The following is a 20179-nucleotide window of genomic DNA, read 5'->3' as shown; positions in this document are numbered from 1 at the left end:
GAATAATGCTGCAATGAACATGTGAGTGTAGATATTTCTTTGATATCCTGTTTTTATTTCAGGTATCCAGAAGTGGGATTGCTGGATCATATGATACTTCTATTTTTTATTTTTTGAGGAACCTCCACACTGTTTTACATAGTGGTTACATCAATGTACATTCCCATCAACAGTGCACAAGAGTTCCCCTTTCTCCACATCTTCACCAACACTTGTTATCTTTTCAGTTTTAATGACAGCCATTCTGACAGGTGTGAGGTGATAGCTCATTGTGGTGGTGGTTTTGATTTGCATCTACCTGATGGTTAGTGATGATTACCTGATGATTTTGTGTACATGGCCATTTGTATACTTTCTTTGGCAAGAGGTTTATTCAGTTTTTCTGTCCATTTTTAAAATCAGATTGTTTGGTTTTTTGCTATTAAGTTGTTAAGTAATTTATATATTTTGGGTATTAAAACCCCTTATCAGGTATATAATTTGCAAATTTTTTCTTCCATTCAGTAGGTTGCCTTTTCATTTTGTTGATGTTTTCTTTTGCTGTGCGGAAGCTTTTTAGTTTGATTTAGTCCCACTTATTTATATTTGCTTTTGTTGCCTTTGCTTTTGTTGTCAAGTCCCAAAAAATCATTGCTAAGACTAATATCAAGGAGCTTACCCCCTTCTAGAAGTTTTATGGTTTCTGGTTTTAAATTTAAGTCTTTAATCCATTTTGAGTTGATTTTTATGTACTGTGTGAGATAGGGGTCTATTTTCATTCTTTTGTATGTGGCTATCCAATTTTCCCAACACCAATTATTGGAGAGAGTATCTTTTCCCCATTGTATATTCTTGATTCTTTTGTCATAAATTAATTGACCTTATATGCATGAGTTTATTTATGGGCTCTTTATTCCATTAATCTCTATGTCTGGTTTTATGCCAGTACTGTGCTGTTTTGATTACTATAACTTTGTAATGTAGTTTGAAATCAGGAAGTATGATGCATCCAGTATGTACAAAATACTGTACTTATATACTTCCTAGGAGATTCAGATGAATACCGACTGTCTTATTCAAGGAGGGTAAGAGCTAATAGCTCATGTCATGTGATTTTTCAAAAATACAAATATATAAAATAGCCTCAAAATGATGAATGACACATGAGCTTTATAAATATACTGTGAGGGTTTGAAAGAAGTTCAAACCCTCAGTATTACATCATTTGAGATTCCATCAAATAGGGTGAAAATGGGAAAGCTTTATAGAAAAGGCAAAAAAAAAAGGGTTACTTGTGGATTTTCTGATGAAATAGTTTTGAAACTAGTTATGAGTTTTAGTTTATTATAGCAATTATTTATTCTTCAATAACACAATGACTGGATTAACCAGAAGAGGAGAAAGAAAGAGATTAACAAAACATAGTAAATTCTATTCTATTCTATACAAAAGATGTTTCAAATTTGATTATACATTTAGGTAAGAATTTGGACTTCAGTCATCCTTTCCACAAAGATTTAATTAACATCTCTGTACTAGGTGTTGAGGATACAGAGGAGACTAAGATATAGTTTCTGTCCTCAAGGAGCGCATACTCCAATAGAAGAGACAGACATGAAAAGAGATATCTTCTGTTCTATGCAATAAATGATATCAAAGAGGCATATATGAGTAAAGAAGTTTGGAGTTACAGTGGAAGGAAGCATGAATAAATAATTATGTTGCTATGACAGCAAGGTTGTTTTCCTTTTTCTTTTCTCTAGTTGGAGAACATCAATTAACAGGCCATAAGGTGGCAGTTAAAATTTTAAATAGACAGAAGATTCGCAGTTTAGATGTTGTTGGAAAAATAAAACGAGAAATTCAAAATCTAAAACTCTTTCGTCATCCTCATATTATCAAACTGTAAGTATTTTTGCACTTGATAATATAAAAGAGAAACTGTCTTGAAATATTATATTTAATAATTATTTTTAGTTAAACTTTTATAAATATACAATTTTTTCATATTTATATTTAGCAAGTGTTAATTGATTTAACCTCATCAATCCTTTTTTGCATACTTCTGGTTTAGAATCAAAAGTCTAATTGTAAATTGGCTCATCGCTGATATTTGTGTTGAAGGTCATTTAGTACTTTGCTATTTCTAGATTTCTTTTATAATTATTTTCTAGTCACTTTTAATTAACATACCAAGATATTTTCTTTATGGAAAAGGTAGAAAGTTACTATTAAAGATTATCTGCCATAGTATTGAATATTATTTGCCAAACTGCAATCATTACTTTAATTACTGATCGTAAAGCCCTTAGGAAGGCAAATGAATTTTTTTCTTTTTGGATAAGACAAGTTACAAACTTAGAAGATAAGTAAATTAAGAGTTTAATAAATACACTAAGTAATTAAATTGAAAGGTAAATAATAATTTAAAATCAGCTAGACCCATAGAAAATTCAGACATTAAGTATGCAGCAGTGTTCCTTTACATCATTTGAAGTTATGTTTAATATTTACTGCAAAAATGTAATATGCTAAACACTGAAAACTGTCTTTACTTTTATCTTAAAGCTTGGATAGAGTTTAATAAAATAAATATTAATTTTATTGACTACCTGATAATGGCTAGAAACTGTACTGAGCATTCTACATACCTAATTTCACTTCATTCTCACAATAAGCATATAAGGAGTATTATTATCCTCGTTTTATGGATAAGAAAATTGCATGTCTAAAGAGGATCAGCAGCTTGTCCAAGGTTAAATAGCTAGTAAGTTGCAGAGCTAGTAGTTGTGTTCATATCTGATTTCAAATGCCATGCTGTTAATTTCTACTCCAGTACTGAGAAAACTGAGATGACAAGCAGTAGTATTAATATCTTTGAGGCTTTGTTTGCTAGGTCATTATAGTCAGAGGTTATATTTAGCCTAAACTTTGTTAGTGAGTAATCTTTAGATGTCAGCATTGATGGGGAGCTACTTGATAACCCTCTAGAGGTATGTTGTTTACCTAATAACAAGGCTGCGTAGTAGCTGTGGTAGGGAATAGTGTCCCCCAGTCCCAAGATGTCCTAATCCCCAGTGAGTATGTTATATTACATGGCAAAGGAGAAGTCCAAGGTTATGGATGGATTTAAGGTTGCTAGTCAGCTGACAAAAATAGGGGGATTTTCCTGGGTTATCTGGGTGGTCCGAGTGTAATACAATGGTCCTTTGAAGTGGAAGAGGGAATCATAAGCCAGAGGAAGAGATTTGAGGATGGAAGCAAGGTCAGAGTGATGGGATATGAGAAGGACTGAACTGGCTGTGGCTGGCTTTGAAGATGGAGGAAGGGGGCCATGAGCCAAGGATTGCAGATGGTCTCTAAAAGTTGGAAAATACAAAGAAATGGATTTCTTTTAGAGCCTCCAGAAGGCAATGCAGCCCTGCTATGTCTTGATTTTTTAGCCCAGTGAGGCATGTGTCAGACTTCTACCCTATCAGACTTCTTACCCCTATGTAAGATAATACAGAATACATTTGTGTTTTTTAAGCACTAAGTATGGCAACAATAGGAAACCAATACAGTAGCATTCTTGAAATCCTTAAATGGCTGATCCAGTTATTGCTGGGATTTGGAACATGCATTTATATATTTCTAGTATTTGTAGTATTTCTATAACTAGATACATTTATTGCTAGAGAACCATTGCAAATTGGTATGTTAAATGAGGGTCCCACTCAGTGTATCTTACCAACAGCATGAATATGTCACTGACTGTTCAAAGAAGGCTTTCTTTGGGTTTGGTGTGCCATTGGGTGACCTGTGATGACTCCGTTCTCACATCACTATGATGAAAACTTCATTCTAACAGTAAGCTTCAGTGTCATTTGATCTTCATTTGAAGTTCACTTGATCATAAACGTAAACAGGAAATGAGGCCTCTGCAATTGTATGTCAGTACTTATTATGAGGTTGTCGTCTAGGACCTGCATTCTAGATAATCCAGAATATGTATATACAGGCTTTTAAAGATTATCATAGGAATTAGAATATCACCTATGAGTTCAGTGACTCATTCTCATATTCTTTGTTTCCTTAACTTTAAAATGGGGATACCCCATGGTGCCATTTGAGGATTAAATGTGTCCTCACTGTTACAATGCCTGCTATTAGCTGCGCATTGGCCCAGAAGCAGGAATTGGCAGGCTGCAAGCTGATTCCAGTCCTCTCATGATTCCGAATGATTTTCAGTTAACTGAGACAGCTCATGTCTGACTTCAGCTCCATGTTAGTAATGACTTTATTCTAGTTACTGAATTACTTCTAAGCTAAGTCTCTTTGCTCTTCCTTACTGAGTGGTCACTTCCTATAAGAGGAGAAAACTGGGAAACCAGACTAAAAATGTCACGTGCCAAAGTGAGAATGGAGAGGGGAGAGATCTCTGTATTTTCCTTGTTTCCTGACTTCACCACTTTTGGAATGCCAACCCTGAAAGATCCCAGGGAACCTTTGTCCATTTAGGGTATGAGTTCTAGTTCCTGTTCTGTTCCTATAAACACAAATCAGATTTTGTCAATAAGCAGTTGCAGTTGTCGTGAGGATTTAGAAGCTTATTTTTGATGTTATAACTACTAGTGTTTTCTTCCTTCCATTTCTGTAATTACTTATAATTGTTTGATTTTGGTTTGATTACTTATATCATTCTGTTTTAGAATTATTTAATTATTTGCTGTTTTGTGAAGGAGTTATAGAATGTTCTCAATATTACTCAAAGGTAATTGGCAGAGGTGAATTTAATGTTTAAAGCTTCTGGCTTCCAGCCTTGAACTTATCCATTCTGCCACATTTCCTCTTTAATTGTGGATCTGAATTTTTTAAAAAAAGGCACTCATGTATTCTTGCTACACAACAAGCTTACTGACATAGGCTTTAACAGCGTTAGTGATTTAAACAGGGAGAGAGACCTGATCCTTTTAGTCGTTTTGTTTGTTCTCTGCAGTCTTGGACTAACTGCCAAGAATAGTTTCCTTGCTACAGAATGGGCTTCTAGAGTAAGCAAGAAAGTTTGAAAAGTAAATACTAAGAATGAAGGTTATATATTGCACAATTTCTCTATTAATTCCAATTGAAAAAACCCCACTGGGAGAAAATTAAAAGGAATAAACAGGATTGAAAGGAAACTCCAAACTTTCCCATGAACTAGAATTTGTTGAAATGACTTTTGTCCTTGTTTATCATTCCCCCATGGTTCTTAGGGAAACTTCATTTTAACTGGTCAAAGGATCAATACTTTCTAATTTGGCAGAGATGGTTTTGCCTGCCAACTCTTAAAAATGTTTATCTTTTCCAACCTACGGACAGCTTTTAACATTATTCATCACTACCACCTTGAAATGTTGTAGCCTCTAGGTTTCCATGGCACCACAGTCTTCTGATTTTCTTTTTACATTCTTGCCTCTTCTTGAGACTTTCTATTCTGGGTCCCTTGTTATCTGCCTGGCCATTAGATATTGATGTATTTCAGCATTCTGAGCTAAAGTAATCTTAATGAACCCTTTTTGGATGTCATTAGTCATCTCTATCTTAAAAATTTACAAATCTATATTGCTCCTGAATTCTGAATACATTTATCGAACTATTTATTGGGTGTTTCCATTCTGGAGTCACAGAGTCATCTGAAACTAAGTTGAACTTTTTATCCCATATATACATATTTTTGTGTGTGAATGCAAATACCATTCACACAGCTTCCTAAGCCTAAAACTTGGGCATCATATTTAACTCCTCTTCCCTCGCCCCTTACATATAATTGATCATTAAGTTCTGCCACTCTTAATCTTGAGTGTCCCCTAAATCTGTTCATTTCTCTCTGCTCTTATTGTCAGGTCACCATCTTCTCTTGCTTGCTATATTTCAACTGTTGCTTCTGCTTGGAAAACTTTACCTGTATCTCCCTTCCTCTAGGCTTCCAATTCCAACATCCTTTAAATATCAGCTTTTAAATGCAACTACCTCTAGAAAAACTACTTTGCCCTAGTCCTAACACTGGGTTAGGTTTCATCCTCTCGGTCCTGGAGCACCCAGAATTTCAGCTTTTCCAAAGTCCTGGGCATTATATTGTAATTGGTCATTTTCATATTAGTATCGCCACGAGACTGAATTCTTCAGGAGCAGAAGCTATGTTTGTTTTTTCTTTTATTCAGCAAATTTTTATTGGGCACCTAGTATCTGATAGGTAAGGCATTGGGGGTACAGTGGTAAAAGACAGCGTCTCTGCCCTTGTGGAGTTTATGTTCTAGGGGTATCTAGCAGTTCTCGATAGTAAGTAAACAAATTAACCAGACTATTTTGGGCACTGATAAGTGCTGTGAGGAGAGTGAAACAGGGTGCGGTCCTAGGGTGTGCCGAGGAAGGAGGAGGTGCTAATTTAGATTGGGTTGTTAAGAAAGCTTCACTGAGAGGTAAGGTTTGAGCTAAGACCTAAAGGATGATAAAGATCTAGCCATTTGAAAATCGGGGGGCAGAGTGTTTTTAAAGCAAGGGGACCAGCAACCTCAGAGTTGCTGAGGTTGAAACAAAGTTCGAGTATTATAGGAAAAAGAAGATTGCTATAATGTCTGGAGTGGAGTGAATGATGGAAAGAGAGGTAGTTCATGAGGTCAGAGAGTAGACATGGACCACATATCATAGAATCTTGAAGACCTTGCTGATTTTGGATTCTGTTCAAAATGGGAAGCTTTCAGAGAGCTGGGGGAGTGACATGATATGACCATAGTGTGGAATGGGTACAGAGGCAGAAGTGGAAGCAGAGAGACCAGTTAGGAAGCTGTTGCTATGGTCCAGCTGACAGATTAATGGTGGCTTTAGCCAAGTCCCATTAGATATCCAAGTGGAGATGTCCAATACCATCTTTATCTCTCCAACACCTAGTATAATACTAGGTGTTCAGTGATTACTTACTGCATATATAAGGAAGTAACATGTGAACAAGGTCCTGATGATTCTAGGAGGACAGCAAAGCAAAAGAATGAAAGTGTAAAGAGCATGGTGTGGTGGGAACAAACAGTCTGGTTTGTCTCATGTACAGAGTATGTATAGGGAGATGGAGGAAAATAAGGCCGGAGTGTTAGCTTGTTGATCCATTCATTCAACAAATGGTACCATTTAGGTACTGGGGATACAGCAGCAAACAAAAAGAGACAACAACAAAATTTCTGATATTATGAAGCTCATATTTCTGTGTGTGTGTGTGTGTGTGTGTGTGTGTGTGTAGTGGGTGGCGTTGAAGAGATAGACAATAAATGCTATGTCAGTAAAATACGCTGTATGTTAGACAGTGAAGAGGAGAGGGAATATGCATGCAGATATCTGGAGGGGGAGATACCAGATGGTGAGAACAGCACATACAAAGGCCCTGAGGTGGAAATTGCTACAGGCAGTAGTAGGTAGATCATAGTAGCAGAGTGATCTAGGAGGAATTGGAGTAAGAGATGTGGTCAGAGACATAAAGGGGAGCCAGATTGTGTAGGATATACTAGACCACTGTAAGAGCTTTGGCTTTTAACTCTGAGTAAAAGAGAAGCCATTGGCAAGTTTTGACCGGAGGTGTGATGTGACCTGACTTACACTGAAGTAGGGAAATCAGTTAGGGGTCAATTGCAGTATTCTGAGCAAAAGAGATGGTGGCTTGGAATAGAGCATAGTGTGGAGGGTGTTGAGAAATAAGCATATTTTGTGTATATTTTCAAGATAGAGAACAGCGTTTGCTGACAGATTAGATGGAGGCTGTGGAAGGAGAGAAGTCAAGGATGACTCCAAGGTTAGCTGGCGTGGGCAAATAAAAAACTGGAGTTGCCATTAATTGAAATGGAAAAGATTGTAGGAGGAACAAGTTTGAAGTGGGATGTTAGGTATCAAGAATTCGATTTTGGTTTTTTTGAAGTTGAAATGTTTATTAGGCATCCAAGTAGAGATGCAAGTAGGTTATTTGATATGTGAGTCTGAAGTTAAGGGGAGAGGTATAAACCAGAGATAAATTTGGAAGTCATCAGCGTATAGATGGTATTTAAGGTATTTAAGGCACAAAGACTAGATGATGTCACCAAGGATGTGCATATAAATAAATAAGAATTCTAGGGATTGATCTCTATGGCAGTATGATGTTAAGATGTCTGGGAGATGAGGAGGAACCAGCAAAGGAGAATGAAAGTGAACAGTTAAAATGATTGGAGGAAAACCAAGAGAATTTTGCGTCTTGAAGCCAAGGGGAAAATGTGTTTGAAGAAAGAGAGATTATTAACTGTTGCTATACTGCTGAATATTGAGTAAAATGAGGCTGAGAAGGAAGAGCTAATTGTAGAAACCAAGTCCTTTAGTAGGTGGGGCAAAGGAATCCAGTGCATAATTGGAGGAGTTAGTCTTAGTATATGACCATGGAATGAGTCATTGTGTGTGGTAGAGGGAAAGAGAGTTAGAACTGAGGAGTGAAGGAAATTAGAGGGCATGTATTGGACAGATCATCTAGACGGATATTTTGTTCACCCGGAATGATGACAGCATTAGCAGTGGGGAAAGAGACATTAAGTCAAAATGGGAGGGAGTTGACAACGAGGTTGGTTGATGACTATAACAAGAAAAGGTATTGGGTAGTGTGATCTGGTGGCCTGCACTTCAGACAGTGGGGTTTTTGAGGGAGCATTTCCTTTAGACCGTAGTTCATTACTAGACTATGGAAATTGGCCAGCATTTAAAACTTCATTGTGAGTTAATAAAATCTAGACTGTGATCAGTAATGACTGCTAATATCTCAAAAAAGAGACAGATATCCTACACCTGTGGCTGGAAGCACATACCACCATCTAGTCTTTAAGAAGAAAATTAAAATCAAACTGAAATCTGGTCAGGCCTCTGGATCCAACAGTATTTACTGAAGACTGTAATATACTCGGAGGAATCAGCAACTACATTTATTAGAATTGCATCACTTTTCTCTTTTACCCCAAAGATGTACAGAGCAGAAAAGTGACTGAGAATTCTGTTACTAAATGAGATCAGCCTACAGTGAAGTGACACAGCGGGTGGTCCGGCCCCTCAGTATTCATTTTATTCAATTAGAGTTTGCTGCCTGTTAGGATTGCGCTTACAGAACCATCTTTTTTCTCGAGTTCTCAGGGAAGATTCCCCTTTCATAGTTCATTTGAAGTAGACTCAGCCTTATTTGCCAGTTATAGTAGTTTATTCTGTGTGAAGTGGGGTACCTTGTCATTTTTCATCCCCAGGACTGACGATGGCTATTATAAATATTTCTTCTGAAAGTCTGTAATCATTTTCAATACTACAGCTTTAATTTTTACTTTTTTCTATTGTTTTAATTGAAGCATCGTTGATTTACAATGTTGTGTTAATATCTTACTTTTTCCAAGTGTTTAATTTATGCATGATGTGTCCTCTTTTAAAATATATAGTGTATAGTTATATCACCAACTTCCTGGTCATTTTTTCCCTCCTCTTTAATGAAGACTAGTAACCAGAACCGCCATTTAGAACATACTCTCTTTTTTTGCTCATCAATAATAAAAGTTGCCCCATCTGGGTGGACTACTACCAAAACGTTCCCCTGCTTCTGGCACACCCTGTGTCAAGGTATACTGCCTACAGGGGGGCATCTGAGCCACTTCTCAGCCCCTGCTTGTGCCTTCCACTGGGTGCCTTTAAGGCATGCAGAACTGCCAGCTACACTTAGTGGCTTTAAATAGCAACTCAGTGTAAATTAGATACTGCTCGTGATTAACCAGATTATAAATAATTTTTTATAAATAAAGCAGAGTAGAACAATTTTTCTTTTATATGTGTTAAATGCAACCTTCATGTTATATTTAACTTGTATTTAAAGTTTTCAGAACTCTGGTACAATTGTGTGTGTATGTGGAGGTTGTAGTTTTTTAGGAAAAATTTTATTTTGTCAAATAGAGCTAAGGTTCTTTATTGTTTTATGTGCTCAGCTTTGAGTGCCTAGAAAACATACATATATATTTTCACACACATAAACACATACACATACGTAAATACATACATCTATTTAATTTTTTATTATGGAAATTTCATAATGAATACAACAGTAAAGTGATTAAGCCTCATTTATCTGTCCTTCAGCTTCAGCAGTTATTAGTGTATTGTTTTATCTGCTTCCTCCTGCTTCTCCCACCCCAAATTATTTTGAAGCAAATCCCAAATAGTATGTTTTTAGTCTGTAAATTCTTCAGTATCTACTGTGGAATTTAAAGGCTCTATTTTAATAAAACAAGCACAGTTCAGTATCACACCTAAACAGTTAGAATATTATGAACTATCCAGTCAGTATTCAGATTTTTTTGATTGTTTCATAAATGGTTTTTAAAGTTGGTTTGTTTGAACTGGAGTGAAAACAAGTCTATACAGTATAATTGGTCAGTATGTCTCTTGATTTGCTTTTAATCTATACCTTCCCCTCCCTTTTTTTGCATTTCATTTTTTTGAGGAAAGGATCATTTGTCTACTTTATAGATTCTGCTGATTTGTATCCCTTTTGGTATCATTTTACCTTTCCAAGAATATTTTTCACTTATGTTTAAATATAAGCTACCTCATCTCTAGAGACTACAAACAAATTTTTGTTTAAATGGAAAAATTGATGCTTAATTTAGTTGTTGAGGAATGAAGGATTTCCTAAATTTTGTAAACATGAAAGGGGGGATCTGGAGGGAAGTCTGTAAGCCCTGGGAAGTAATTGAGTTTTGTGAAGCTCCGTGTTTATAGCTCTGTGATTATTTTGATAACATTATATAATTTGTTGCCATCTTAAAATATTGTAGAATACTGGAATATCAATTTATAGCAAGAATGGATGTACTAGGTTGATTCTGGTTAAAGTAACATTTTTTATTAAATTTTTTCATTTACAAAAAAGATACCAGGTAATCAGCACTCCAACAGATTTTTTTATGGTAATGGAATATGTGTCTGGTGGTGAATTATTTGACTACATCTGTAAACATGGACGGGTGAGTAACATGCTGTTTAGCACAATAAGCCCTTAAGCTAAAAAAGAAGAAAGTAGTGAGAAATAGCAAACCACAAATGTATCTTCAGAGTCGGGGTTGCTTCTGTAATAATGTCTAACTAAACATACAGAGTATTAGATATATTTTTCCTTAGAAAGTACGCCTTATGAAATACTGATTTTAGGAAATATATTCCACTTAATTGCCAACGTGAAAAGCCTGTGCTTTTCAAAATGAAAAATCTGTTCCATAACATCATATTGAAGCTTCAGTTATTTCCTTTTCTTAGCAATTTCACGTAAGTTCTGTTTTAGATTATGTTTTACTTGTTGATTCCCTGAAACACTGTGCACACTTAGTAATATTAATTGAAAATGAACTGCCTAGCAGCAAAGAAAAACCTGTTGATTGACATGTTGAGCTTGAATGCAAGTTTTTGGCTTGCTTGTCTCATTTGTTGAGAATTCTGGCACAGTTCTAATTAGTGTACTCAGTTATATTTAGGCTGATTATGGAACTAAAACTTTTGCTATGTAGATGTCCCAAATGTTCTTAGTGCAGTTTCTTTTATACCTGATAGGTTGAAGAGATGGAAGCCAGGCGCCTCTTTCAGCAGATTCTGTCTGCCGTGGATTACTGTCACAGGCATATGGTCGTTCATCGAGACCTGAAACCAGAGAACGTGCTATTGGATGCACACATGAATGCCAAGATAGCTGATTTTGGTATGCAACTCCAGGGTTGTTTAGAAGTGTGCTAGCTGCCTTTGCAGGTGTGTCAGTACCAACTCTTAATGAACTAAGAACTTTCAGCTTCGTTGATGTAAATCCTATACCGTGAAAAGGGATTAGTTGGACAGTCTGCACACTAGCTTGCTCTATTCATTTAAACCACTTTTTAAAAATGCAAGTATTTCTAGAGACATTCAGAGGGCTTGCGTCAAGGTAAATCCACTCAATCTGTATTGCTTCCTCAGGAAATGAGACTTAACTGTTTTTTTGTGAGGGCCACAAACTCCTTTGAAAATCTAATGAAAGTATGGGCATTTGCCCTGATAAATACACTTAAATGGAAGTACATGAAAATTTGCACGCAGTTTGGAGCATTGCAGTCCTTCTGAATTGATCGAGGAGGAATGTCAGTGGACTACGGGTAACAGGTAACAACTTGGTAGAAGAATAGGAGTTTTTGTTGGTGGTAAAATAAGAGAGTAAAATGTAATTTTTATGCCCCAAACACTTTCTGGGATAAACATACCTGGACAGGGTGCCATAGTAGAGGAGAGGATCAGAAAGTGAGAGATTATAGAAAGAGATGAAAAGGTATCAGAGTTCAGCATTACTTATTTAAAATTTTTGTCTGTACCTTGTCTTTAATCTAAAAGCCAGGGAAGTCATTTTCCTATTTCTCTTCCTTCTCTAAATCACAAAGCTCATTTACTGCTGTAGTGCAGCTAGATTTCTGGCTCAATGGAATGTTTTTCTATGTTGAATTAAAGCTTTGCAAATTAAAAACTTTTGGAACGTAATATTTATAAATTGGAGCCTATCTGATTTCTACTTAGAGATATTTAAAAATGCCTTTGAAAGCAGAGTATAAAAAAGTAATCGTAGTCTCTATTTTCTTTCATTTGCAGACGTGGGTAAATAATATTTTGATGCTTTTATGTTTGGAAAAGTTCATATAATTTAGAATAACCTCATATTTGTGAAGTGAATCAACATTCTTATTTAGAAAAGGAGTTTAATTTCAATCTTAGGCATGGTGTGCTTTGGCTTTTTTGTCATGTATGAGCACTCTGAAATGGAGTCTTTCTAGTCCAACAAATGCTTTCTACTGCTTTTAAAAATAAACATTATGATATGTGAGGCATTACAGACTTGACGTTTTTCCTTATGCATTTATCTGTATTTAGTTTTAAACATATGCAGCACCAGGTAAACATATTACTCTTATTTTTAGGATTATCTAATATGATGTCAGATGGTGAATTTCTGCGAACTAGTTGTGGCTCCCCAAATTATGCAGCACCTGAAGTCATCTCAGGCAGGTAATAATATATCAGTGAAGAGTAAGCTTTTTGTAATGCTTTGTTCATTCTGATAACATTTAACTATAATACATTCTCTTTGGAAGATAAGATTTTTAACATAATAGAAACATATTGTCCCTTTAGTTTTTCTATTGTTGAAGAGAGATTACTTATATTAAACAATTTTTTAAAACATTTGATTTAGATTTTGTTATGAATGTATTTAAGGAGTTTTTCCACTAAAAACTGAAACAAAACTTGATTTATTTTTTTCATTTTAGAAAATTGCAGCTAGGAGAGCAAGCATTTGCTGCATTTAAGCTAGTGTCATTATTTACTTCTCAGACATAGTCCTTTAATAATTCTGTATATACTCTTTTATAAAGCATACAGAGTATTATTTTTATGTTTTGTCTTTAGAAGAATGAGGTTTTCTGGGGGGACAGGATTGTCATTTCATGAAGTTAACTGCACAAGAGAAGACCGTGTAATTTATTCATGTAACTTACTCATTGGTACATTTTTAAAATGTTTATACAGAGTGCAGTGATAAATTCAAGTCTTCTATGGTGACCAATGTCTGATTTTAAAAGTTTACAGAATTCTATGAGAGAAAATAAAGAAAAGGTATTATTGCAGATAGAGCAGTTTGGACTCTACAGCAAACAATATAAATAATGGACAGCAATTTTTATTGAAATGGAGTGTATTTTTTTAATTGGAATTGTAGAGATCTACTTTGTTACCTCAGACTTAGGTTTGAGTTTGGTAATGTGCTATCAGTGGAATCTTAATAATGTAGAAAGGTGAGAGGAAAAAGGAATAACATTCTAGGCATAGGTTTTCCGGATAGAGGTAATCTTAGTCCCAGGGGCTACCAAGTGGTTGGAATGAAAGTAGTAGGTACCCAGGATAATGTGATACAGCATGAATACTGTGAAAGAGATTGCAGTAGGACTAGTTAGGTACTTTACTATTCCAAATATTCTTTAAAATAGGTGTGCCAGGCATAAACATTCTATTATATATGCATTTTCTTTTAATAGCTTTATGGTAAGAAGATTTAGCCTATACACTATATAGCATTGCTTTTCTTCAAATTTATGGTCGTCCACTTCGATGTTTCTGTCAAAAATCAACCATAGAAAGTTTTATATTTTTTAATTAGTCAATTAGTAAGCTCAGTTTAGTTTGTGTCAAAAAATAAAAATACTGTTTTCTCTTGGGAAATTTGAATAGTATTTGGTTAGATCACTTATTCTTTCTGGGGAACAACCATTGAGTGTTGTGGAGTGGCCACGGACTTCACTAAAGACCTTGGAAAGCAATACATATACAGTCTGTACTGTGTATATAGGCACATATAGAAACAGGGTACACGTAGATGGGAAGTGACACTTGCATTTCAGGTTTGTGTTGTCATCTTTTCCCCTAGATTGTATGCAGGTCCTGAAGTTGATATCTGGAGCTGCGGTGTTATTTTGTATGCTCTTCTCTGTGGCACCCTCCCATTTGATGATGAGCATGTGCCTACGTTGTTTAAGAAGATCCGAGGGGGTGTTTTTTATATCCCAGAATATCTCAATCGTTCTGTTGCCACTCTCCTGATGCATATGCTACAGGTTGACCCCCTGAAACGAGCAACTATCAAAGACATAAGGTGAATAGTCTTTTTGTTGCTATTAAGTACGTATTCTAGTATTAATATTAGTACCACTACCTGAATGGCTGCTTTATGTTAGGCACTGTAACACTTGATTTTATACGAATTTTACTTTCCTTATTACATAAAGCTGATCCTGTCACTCAACTTTTAAATATTTCAGATTGTTTCCCAAACTTTTCAGTTTAGGTAGCAAAGCATACAAGGCCCTTCATAGTTAAGGCTCAATGCCGTACCCCTTATACCAGAGCTTCAGCCACAGTGAACTTTTCCTTGTTCCTCAAACATAATGCATATTTTGTGCCTCATGTCTTTGTTTATATTATTCCCTTTGCCTCTGATGCCTTTTCTGCATTTTTGGACCTGAAAGATTTCCATTCAGCCTTTAAAATTCTGCTCACTTATCACCTTCCTTGTGAAATCACTTCTGATTCTCCTGAGCAGTTTTAGTTGCTTCCACTTCTGTGATTTCCACATTTTGTTCATGCTTTCATTCTTTCATTCTCATTCTGTATCTAGTTGTTTTCAGTGTATCTTTCTCCTCTCTTGTAACTATAAAAGGGTAGAGAGAGTGTCTTATCATCTTTGTATATACAGTGCTAGAAGGCCTAGAAATATAGTGTACACTCAGGAAGTATTTGAATAAGTTTCAAATGGAAAAACAGGGTGAGAGTTATATATTTTACATACGGTTGATGAAATAAACCATAAAAATTTTTGCTAAGATTTTGAATCCAAAAATAGCCGCTAGTGGGTTTGCTGAGAAGGATTTCTTGTTATGTGAGAAACTTTGGAAAGTGCAGTTGCTGGTGTTACTGTGAATATGACCTTTATATAGCACACACAAGTCAGGATGATTCATTGCCTTCTACTTTTTATTTATCAGTCATGTTTCTTAGAGGGTTTTTTGTTCTCACCTAACATTTCATCAGGTATTTATTTGCAAACGCATTCTTTTGACATCTTTCCAGAATACTTTGCCTTGTCTTCATAAGCCAGAATACGACTCTTGGAACATTTCAGTGGTGGCTGAGGTAGTTGTTTTTGTGACTGCTGCTGATCTCTTTGGCACTCCCGTTGCATTCATGTACTGTTTTCTTCCCCCAGCCTCTCTCAGTGTTCCAGGCCTCATACCTAAAAATGTAAAATTGTAAATTAGAACCAGATTTAGTTATGGAAATGGACTTAGCAGGGAAAAACTCTGTTGTGTTCATAGTCCTGTAGAATAAATAGTTCACTTAATTGGCTTTTCCTTAGAAAGAAAATTGGCTTTTCCTTAGAAAAGAAAAGTATGCTAATATATATATACTTGCACCTGTTTGTATCAGCACATACATTGAGAATAGTAAAAGTACTGATTCTGCTATATTAAACAGGTGTCTGTATCTTTACAAGTTTTAGAAGAAAAATGTAAATAAAAGTTTACTAGGATGAGTTAATTTACACATATGTAGGTGGTATAAAATGGTGGCAACCATCTCTGTACTTAAAATAATAACTTGAATTTATAGTTTTCATCATTTTTTTATTTATCCATATTCTGTTTATTAACGTTTGGGAATTCTTCATTTGACAAAATATGGTTCAACAGAGTTACTACTTATTAACGATTATTATATAATAGGTATTTTGCTAGGTACTTGACATATTTTATTGCATTGATTCTTAACAGGTAACTATTATTATTCTCATTTTACAAACCGTGAAACTGAAGCTTAGAAAGGTTATGTTTTGATTTATGTATCTGTTTGTCCCTATTAAATTTTAGGGTCCTTTAAATTAGGGACCAAGTATTAATATGTTCTAGGCATTGTGCATTTGATATGAATTAGGTTTTGAGTAAATGTGTATTTGTGAAAATTACCCAGCTAATAAGAGGCAGGCAGAAGTAGGGCTCAGAAATTGCCTGATTCAGAACCTGTACTACTTCCACTAATCCAGCTTGGCACACCAGTTCTGTGGCATCCAGCCTTTCTCCAAAATACCATGATACGTTATATTTCTCTCATGTTACCACATTCCGTCTTATAGTTACAGGCACACCTAGTTTTACTGTGCTTCGCTTTACTGTGCTGTGTAGATACTGTGTTTTTTACAAATTGAAGGTTTGTGGGAACCTTGTGTTGTCAGATGATGGTTAGCATTTTTTATCAATAAAGTGTTTTTTAATTAAGGTATACACACTGCTTTTTTAGACATAATGCTGTTGCAAACATAATAGACTACAGTATACTCTAAATGTAATTTTTATATGCACTGGGAAACCAAAATGTTGGTGACTTGCTTTATTGCAATATTCGCTTTATTGCAGTGATCTGGAACCAAACCAGCAATCTCTCTAAGGTATGCCTGTAGTTTTGTACAGATCTTTTTTGTCTTTTAAGATGGTAAGCTATTGGAGGTTAGAAAATATATCTCAGTATTTATTCGTTCATTTAATCATTTTTGCTTTTATTTATTTAACATCTACTCTGTTTAAGGTCCTATGCTAGGTGCTGGGAATATATTGGTAGGCAAGACAGACATTGTCTTCAGGAAAATCACATCTTTAAGTGCTGTAAGCTTAGTATTACTGTTAATGTTATTGTGGTTAAAAGTGAGTGTCTGAAGTTCAACTGTCTAATTACAAATTCTGATTCTTTGTTTACTAGCTATTGGCATATTCCTTATAACTCTTCGTGCTTTAACTACATCATATATAGTGGATTTGTTTGGAGGATAGCCTTAGGTTGAACCATATGAATTTACTATTTCTGTAGGTCTAAGCACAGTTGAATATTAGAAACTGCAAACATTCATCCTAATATAATTAAAGCTTTTGGACTAATGCCCAGCATACAATATTAGCTATTAATATTATTTTAAAGTGAATATATAAGGACCTTTTAGCTGCACTTAAAGAAGTTTGCACATTGTGAAGTTTCTAAAATTTGATTGGTAGTCATCATAACTCATTTAGTCTTAAGTCATATATCAAAATCAGGTACTAGGCAATAGTGACAGAAAGACATAATTTCTGGTGGCTGTGTAGTAACTCATATGAAATGAATTGATTTTGTCTCAGGTGAACCTTCATAAACATCCTGGTTACTGCTTACCTTGGTCAAGTTAATTTAGAAATTGACTCCTGAAAATTAAAAGCTGGGAGTATGGCTTTTTTTTTTTTTTTTTAACACGTGGAGGGTTGCTTTATTATTATAATTATTTTTTTAAATTGAAGTATAGTTGATTTACAAGGTCATGTCAGTTTCAGATGTACAGCACAGTGACTCAGTTACACACACACATATATGTATATATATGTATGTATATATTCCTTTTCGGATTCTTTTCTGTTATAGGTTTTTACAAAATACTGAGTATAGTTCCCTGTGCTATACCGTAGGTTCTTGTTGCTTATCTATTTTATATATAGTAGTGTATATATGTTAATCCCAACCTCCTAATTTATTCCTCCCCCAGCCCCAAAGTATGGCTTTTTAATCGGCACTGTTATTATTATGAAGAACTGTGGTTCTTCTTCTGAATTAATTGGAAATGAAAATTTAGATTACTTCTCTATTTATTTTTTTAAACATTTATTGGTATAATTCACATACCATAAATTTGCTTCTTTAAATTGTATGATTCAGTGGTTTAGTATGTTCACAAAGTTAAACAGTCACCACCACTGTCTAATTCTAGAACATTTTTCTCATCCCCCAAAGAAACTCTATACCCATTTCCTCCTCCTTGCAGCCCCTGGCAACCACTAATCTACTTTCTGTCTTTATGGATTTCCCTCTTTTGGACATTTCATATAAATGGAATCATACGGCATGTGGCCTTTTGAGTATGGCTTCTTTCACTTAGCATGATGTTTTCAGTGTTCTTTCATGGTGTAGCATGTATCAGTACATCGTTACTTTTTTGCTTGAAAAATATTCCATTGTTTAGATATACTAAATTTTGTTTATCTATTCATCACTTAATGGATATTTGAGTTGTTTCCACTTTTTGGCTCTTATATAATGTTGCCATGAACATTTATGTATAGGTTTTTAAATGGTCATATGTTTTTATTCCTCTTGCATAGATGCCTAGAATTTGTAATTGTTGTACGTTGTTGTTGCTCTTGTTTGTTAAGTGATTTTATTGAACTAATTCCATAAGTCTATATTCTTTGTCATGGGTGGCCACTGAAGTCTCTGCTTGGTTAGCTTAATGGTCAGCTAATGATTAGACAAAGCTTTCCTTAAAGGCCTTGATCTAATAAGTCTCCCAGCCTTTGCTGAGGGACTTCGTGTGCATGTTGGGGTGTGTCTTCAGTGCTTTAATGAAAAGCTCATAACTCTGCAATTGTTTTCATTCCTGCTAGCACAGAGCCTCAAAGTCAACCAGTGATGAGAAATCAGGGCCTTTCTTGGAAATGAACACAGCCCTGCATTTGTGAGTCCCAGGATTATGTAAGAGTATTTCAAGGACCCCTATGGAATTTACTTCCCTAACTTTTCCTTTTTAGTTATTTGACGAGCTTCTTGTTTGCTCCAACTCTTATTGCTGCTTTTAGCAGCTGGGATGTTAGACAGTTGCCATTGATTGTTTTTGACAAATGTTCTGGGGAGAAGGCTTTGTAGAGGGAGCTCTGAGTCAGGTCAGATGAAGACAAGGCTTGAGTGTAGAGGTTTCCAGAGATCTGCTAGCCATGTCAAATAACGACAGTTCTCTTGGGATAGGACTTTTGGAGAACTCTAAACCTATTCTTCTCCCCATCCCCCCACCAGTGGTTGCTAGATGCTGGTTTTTTGGGCTACAATGATTGTGAGGCTGTTGGTTTTCAAGGCTACCGTAGAAATGGGGAAAGGAGATGGATATGGAGTAACTTAACGCTTTATTGACTGGGGGATTTTTGCAGAAACTAAGACTAACACCTGTGGCTGTAATACGTCTCTGGTCAAAAATGTGTTAAAGTGTCACAGATCTCGCTGTTCTTACTGAGACTCGGCCAATTTTTTAAACAAACACTCCTCAGATTATTACAGGCCTTTGGTTAATTTGCAGAGTTCTGAAAAAGTTGATTTTGACAATTTTCACTAGTAATCTCATTTCTGTTATGGAAGAATGAATTTTTGGAGTTCATTCAAAAGTGTTCATCTTCCCTATTTGATATTGATATTTTAAAAATGTTAGATGTGTAACAATTAATTTTTTTCTATTATTTCTTTTGAAAAAATTAGTATTCACCAGTCATTTTATTACTAAACATTTATTTAAGTGCTTATTATTATCATGATATAGCAATTAAACACATTTATAAATTCATTTTTGACTTCATTGGCTGTTCATCATTTATTCTGCATTTACTGAGCATTTACTCTGTACTGGGTACTAGAATGCAGGTGAATAAGGCATGGTCCCTGTTTCAAGGAGTTCCCAGTTTAGTGGGGAGGATTAAGAAAAAAAAACTGTAACAACTATAAGAAAGTATGAGTGTTATAATAGCATCAT

At 35.3% G+C, this 20179-nt stretch overlaps 1 protein-coding gene across 8 annotated transcripts in view; it reads left to right on the top strand.

Moving 5' to 3' along the window:
* Positions 1-20179, top strand: part of PRKAA2 (protein kinase AMP-activated catalytic subunit alpha 2) — a 95064-nt gene that overhangs the window by 30470 nt on the left and 44415 nt on the right. For 5 of the 8 annotated variants that reach the window (XR_016395201.1, XR_016395202.1, XM_022575780.3 and 2 more), the window contains 5 exons: positions 1743-1884; positions 10904-10997; positions 11578-11722; positions 12960-13047; positions 14465-14689. Coding sequence is in view for 6 of the 8 variants with exons in the window: in XM_022575780.3 (XP_022431488.1) it covers positions 1743-1884; positions 10904-10997; positions 11578-11722; positions 12960-13047; positions 14465-14689 (694 nt within the window). In the remaining 2 variants the exon portion in view is untranslated. The remainder of the gene's footprint in view (positions 1-1742; positions 1885-10903; positions 10998-11577; positions 11723-12959; positions 13048-14464; positions 14690-20179) is intronic. The other 3 variants (XM_089922004.1, XM_089922000.1, XM_089922008.1) reach the window with 2 other exon arrangements.

This window comes from Delphinapterus leucas, chromosome 1 (assembly GCF_059928025.1).
Source record: "Delphinapterus leucas isolate spDelLeu-1000000601 "Yukka" chromosome 1, BTC_Dleu_Yukka2, whole genome shotgun sequence".
Taxonomy (NCBI): Eukaryota; Metazoa; Chordata; class Mammalia; order Artiodactyla; family Monodontidae; genus Delphinapterus; species Delphinapterus leucas.
Note: the sequence above shows the minus strand (reverse complement) of the source record. Positions and strands in the feature narration are given on the sequence as shown.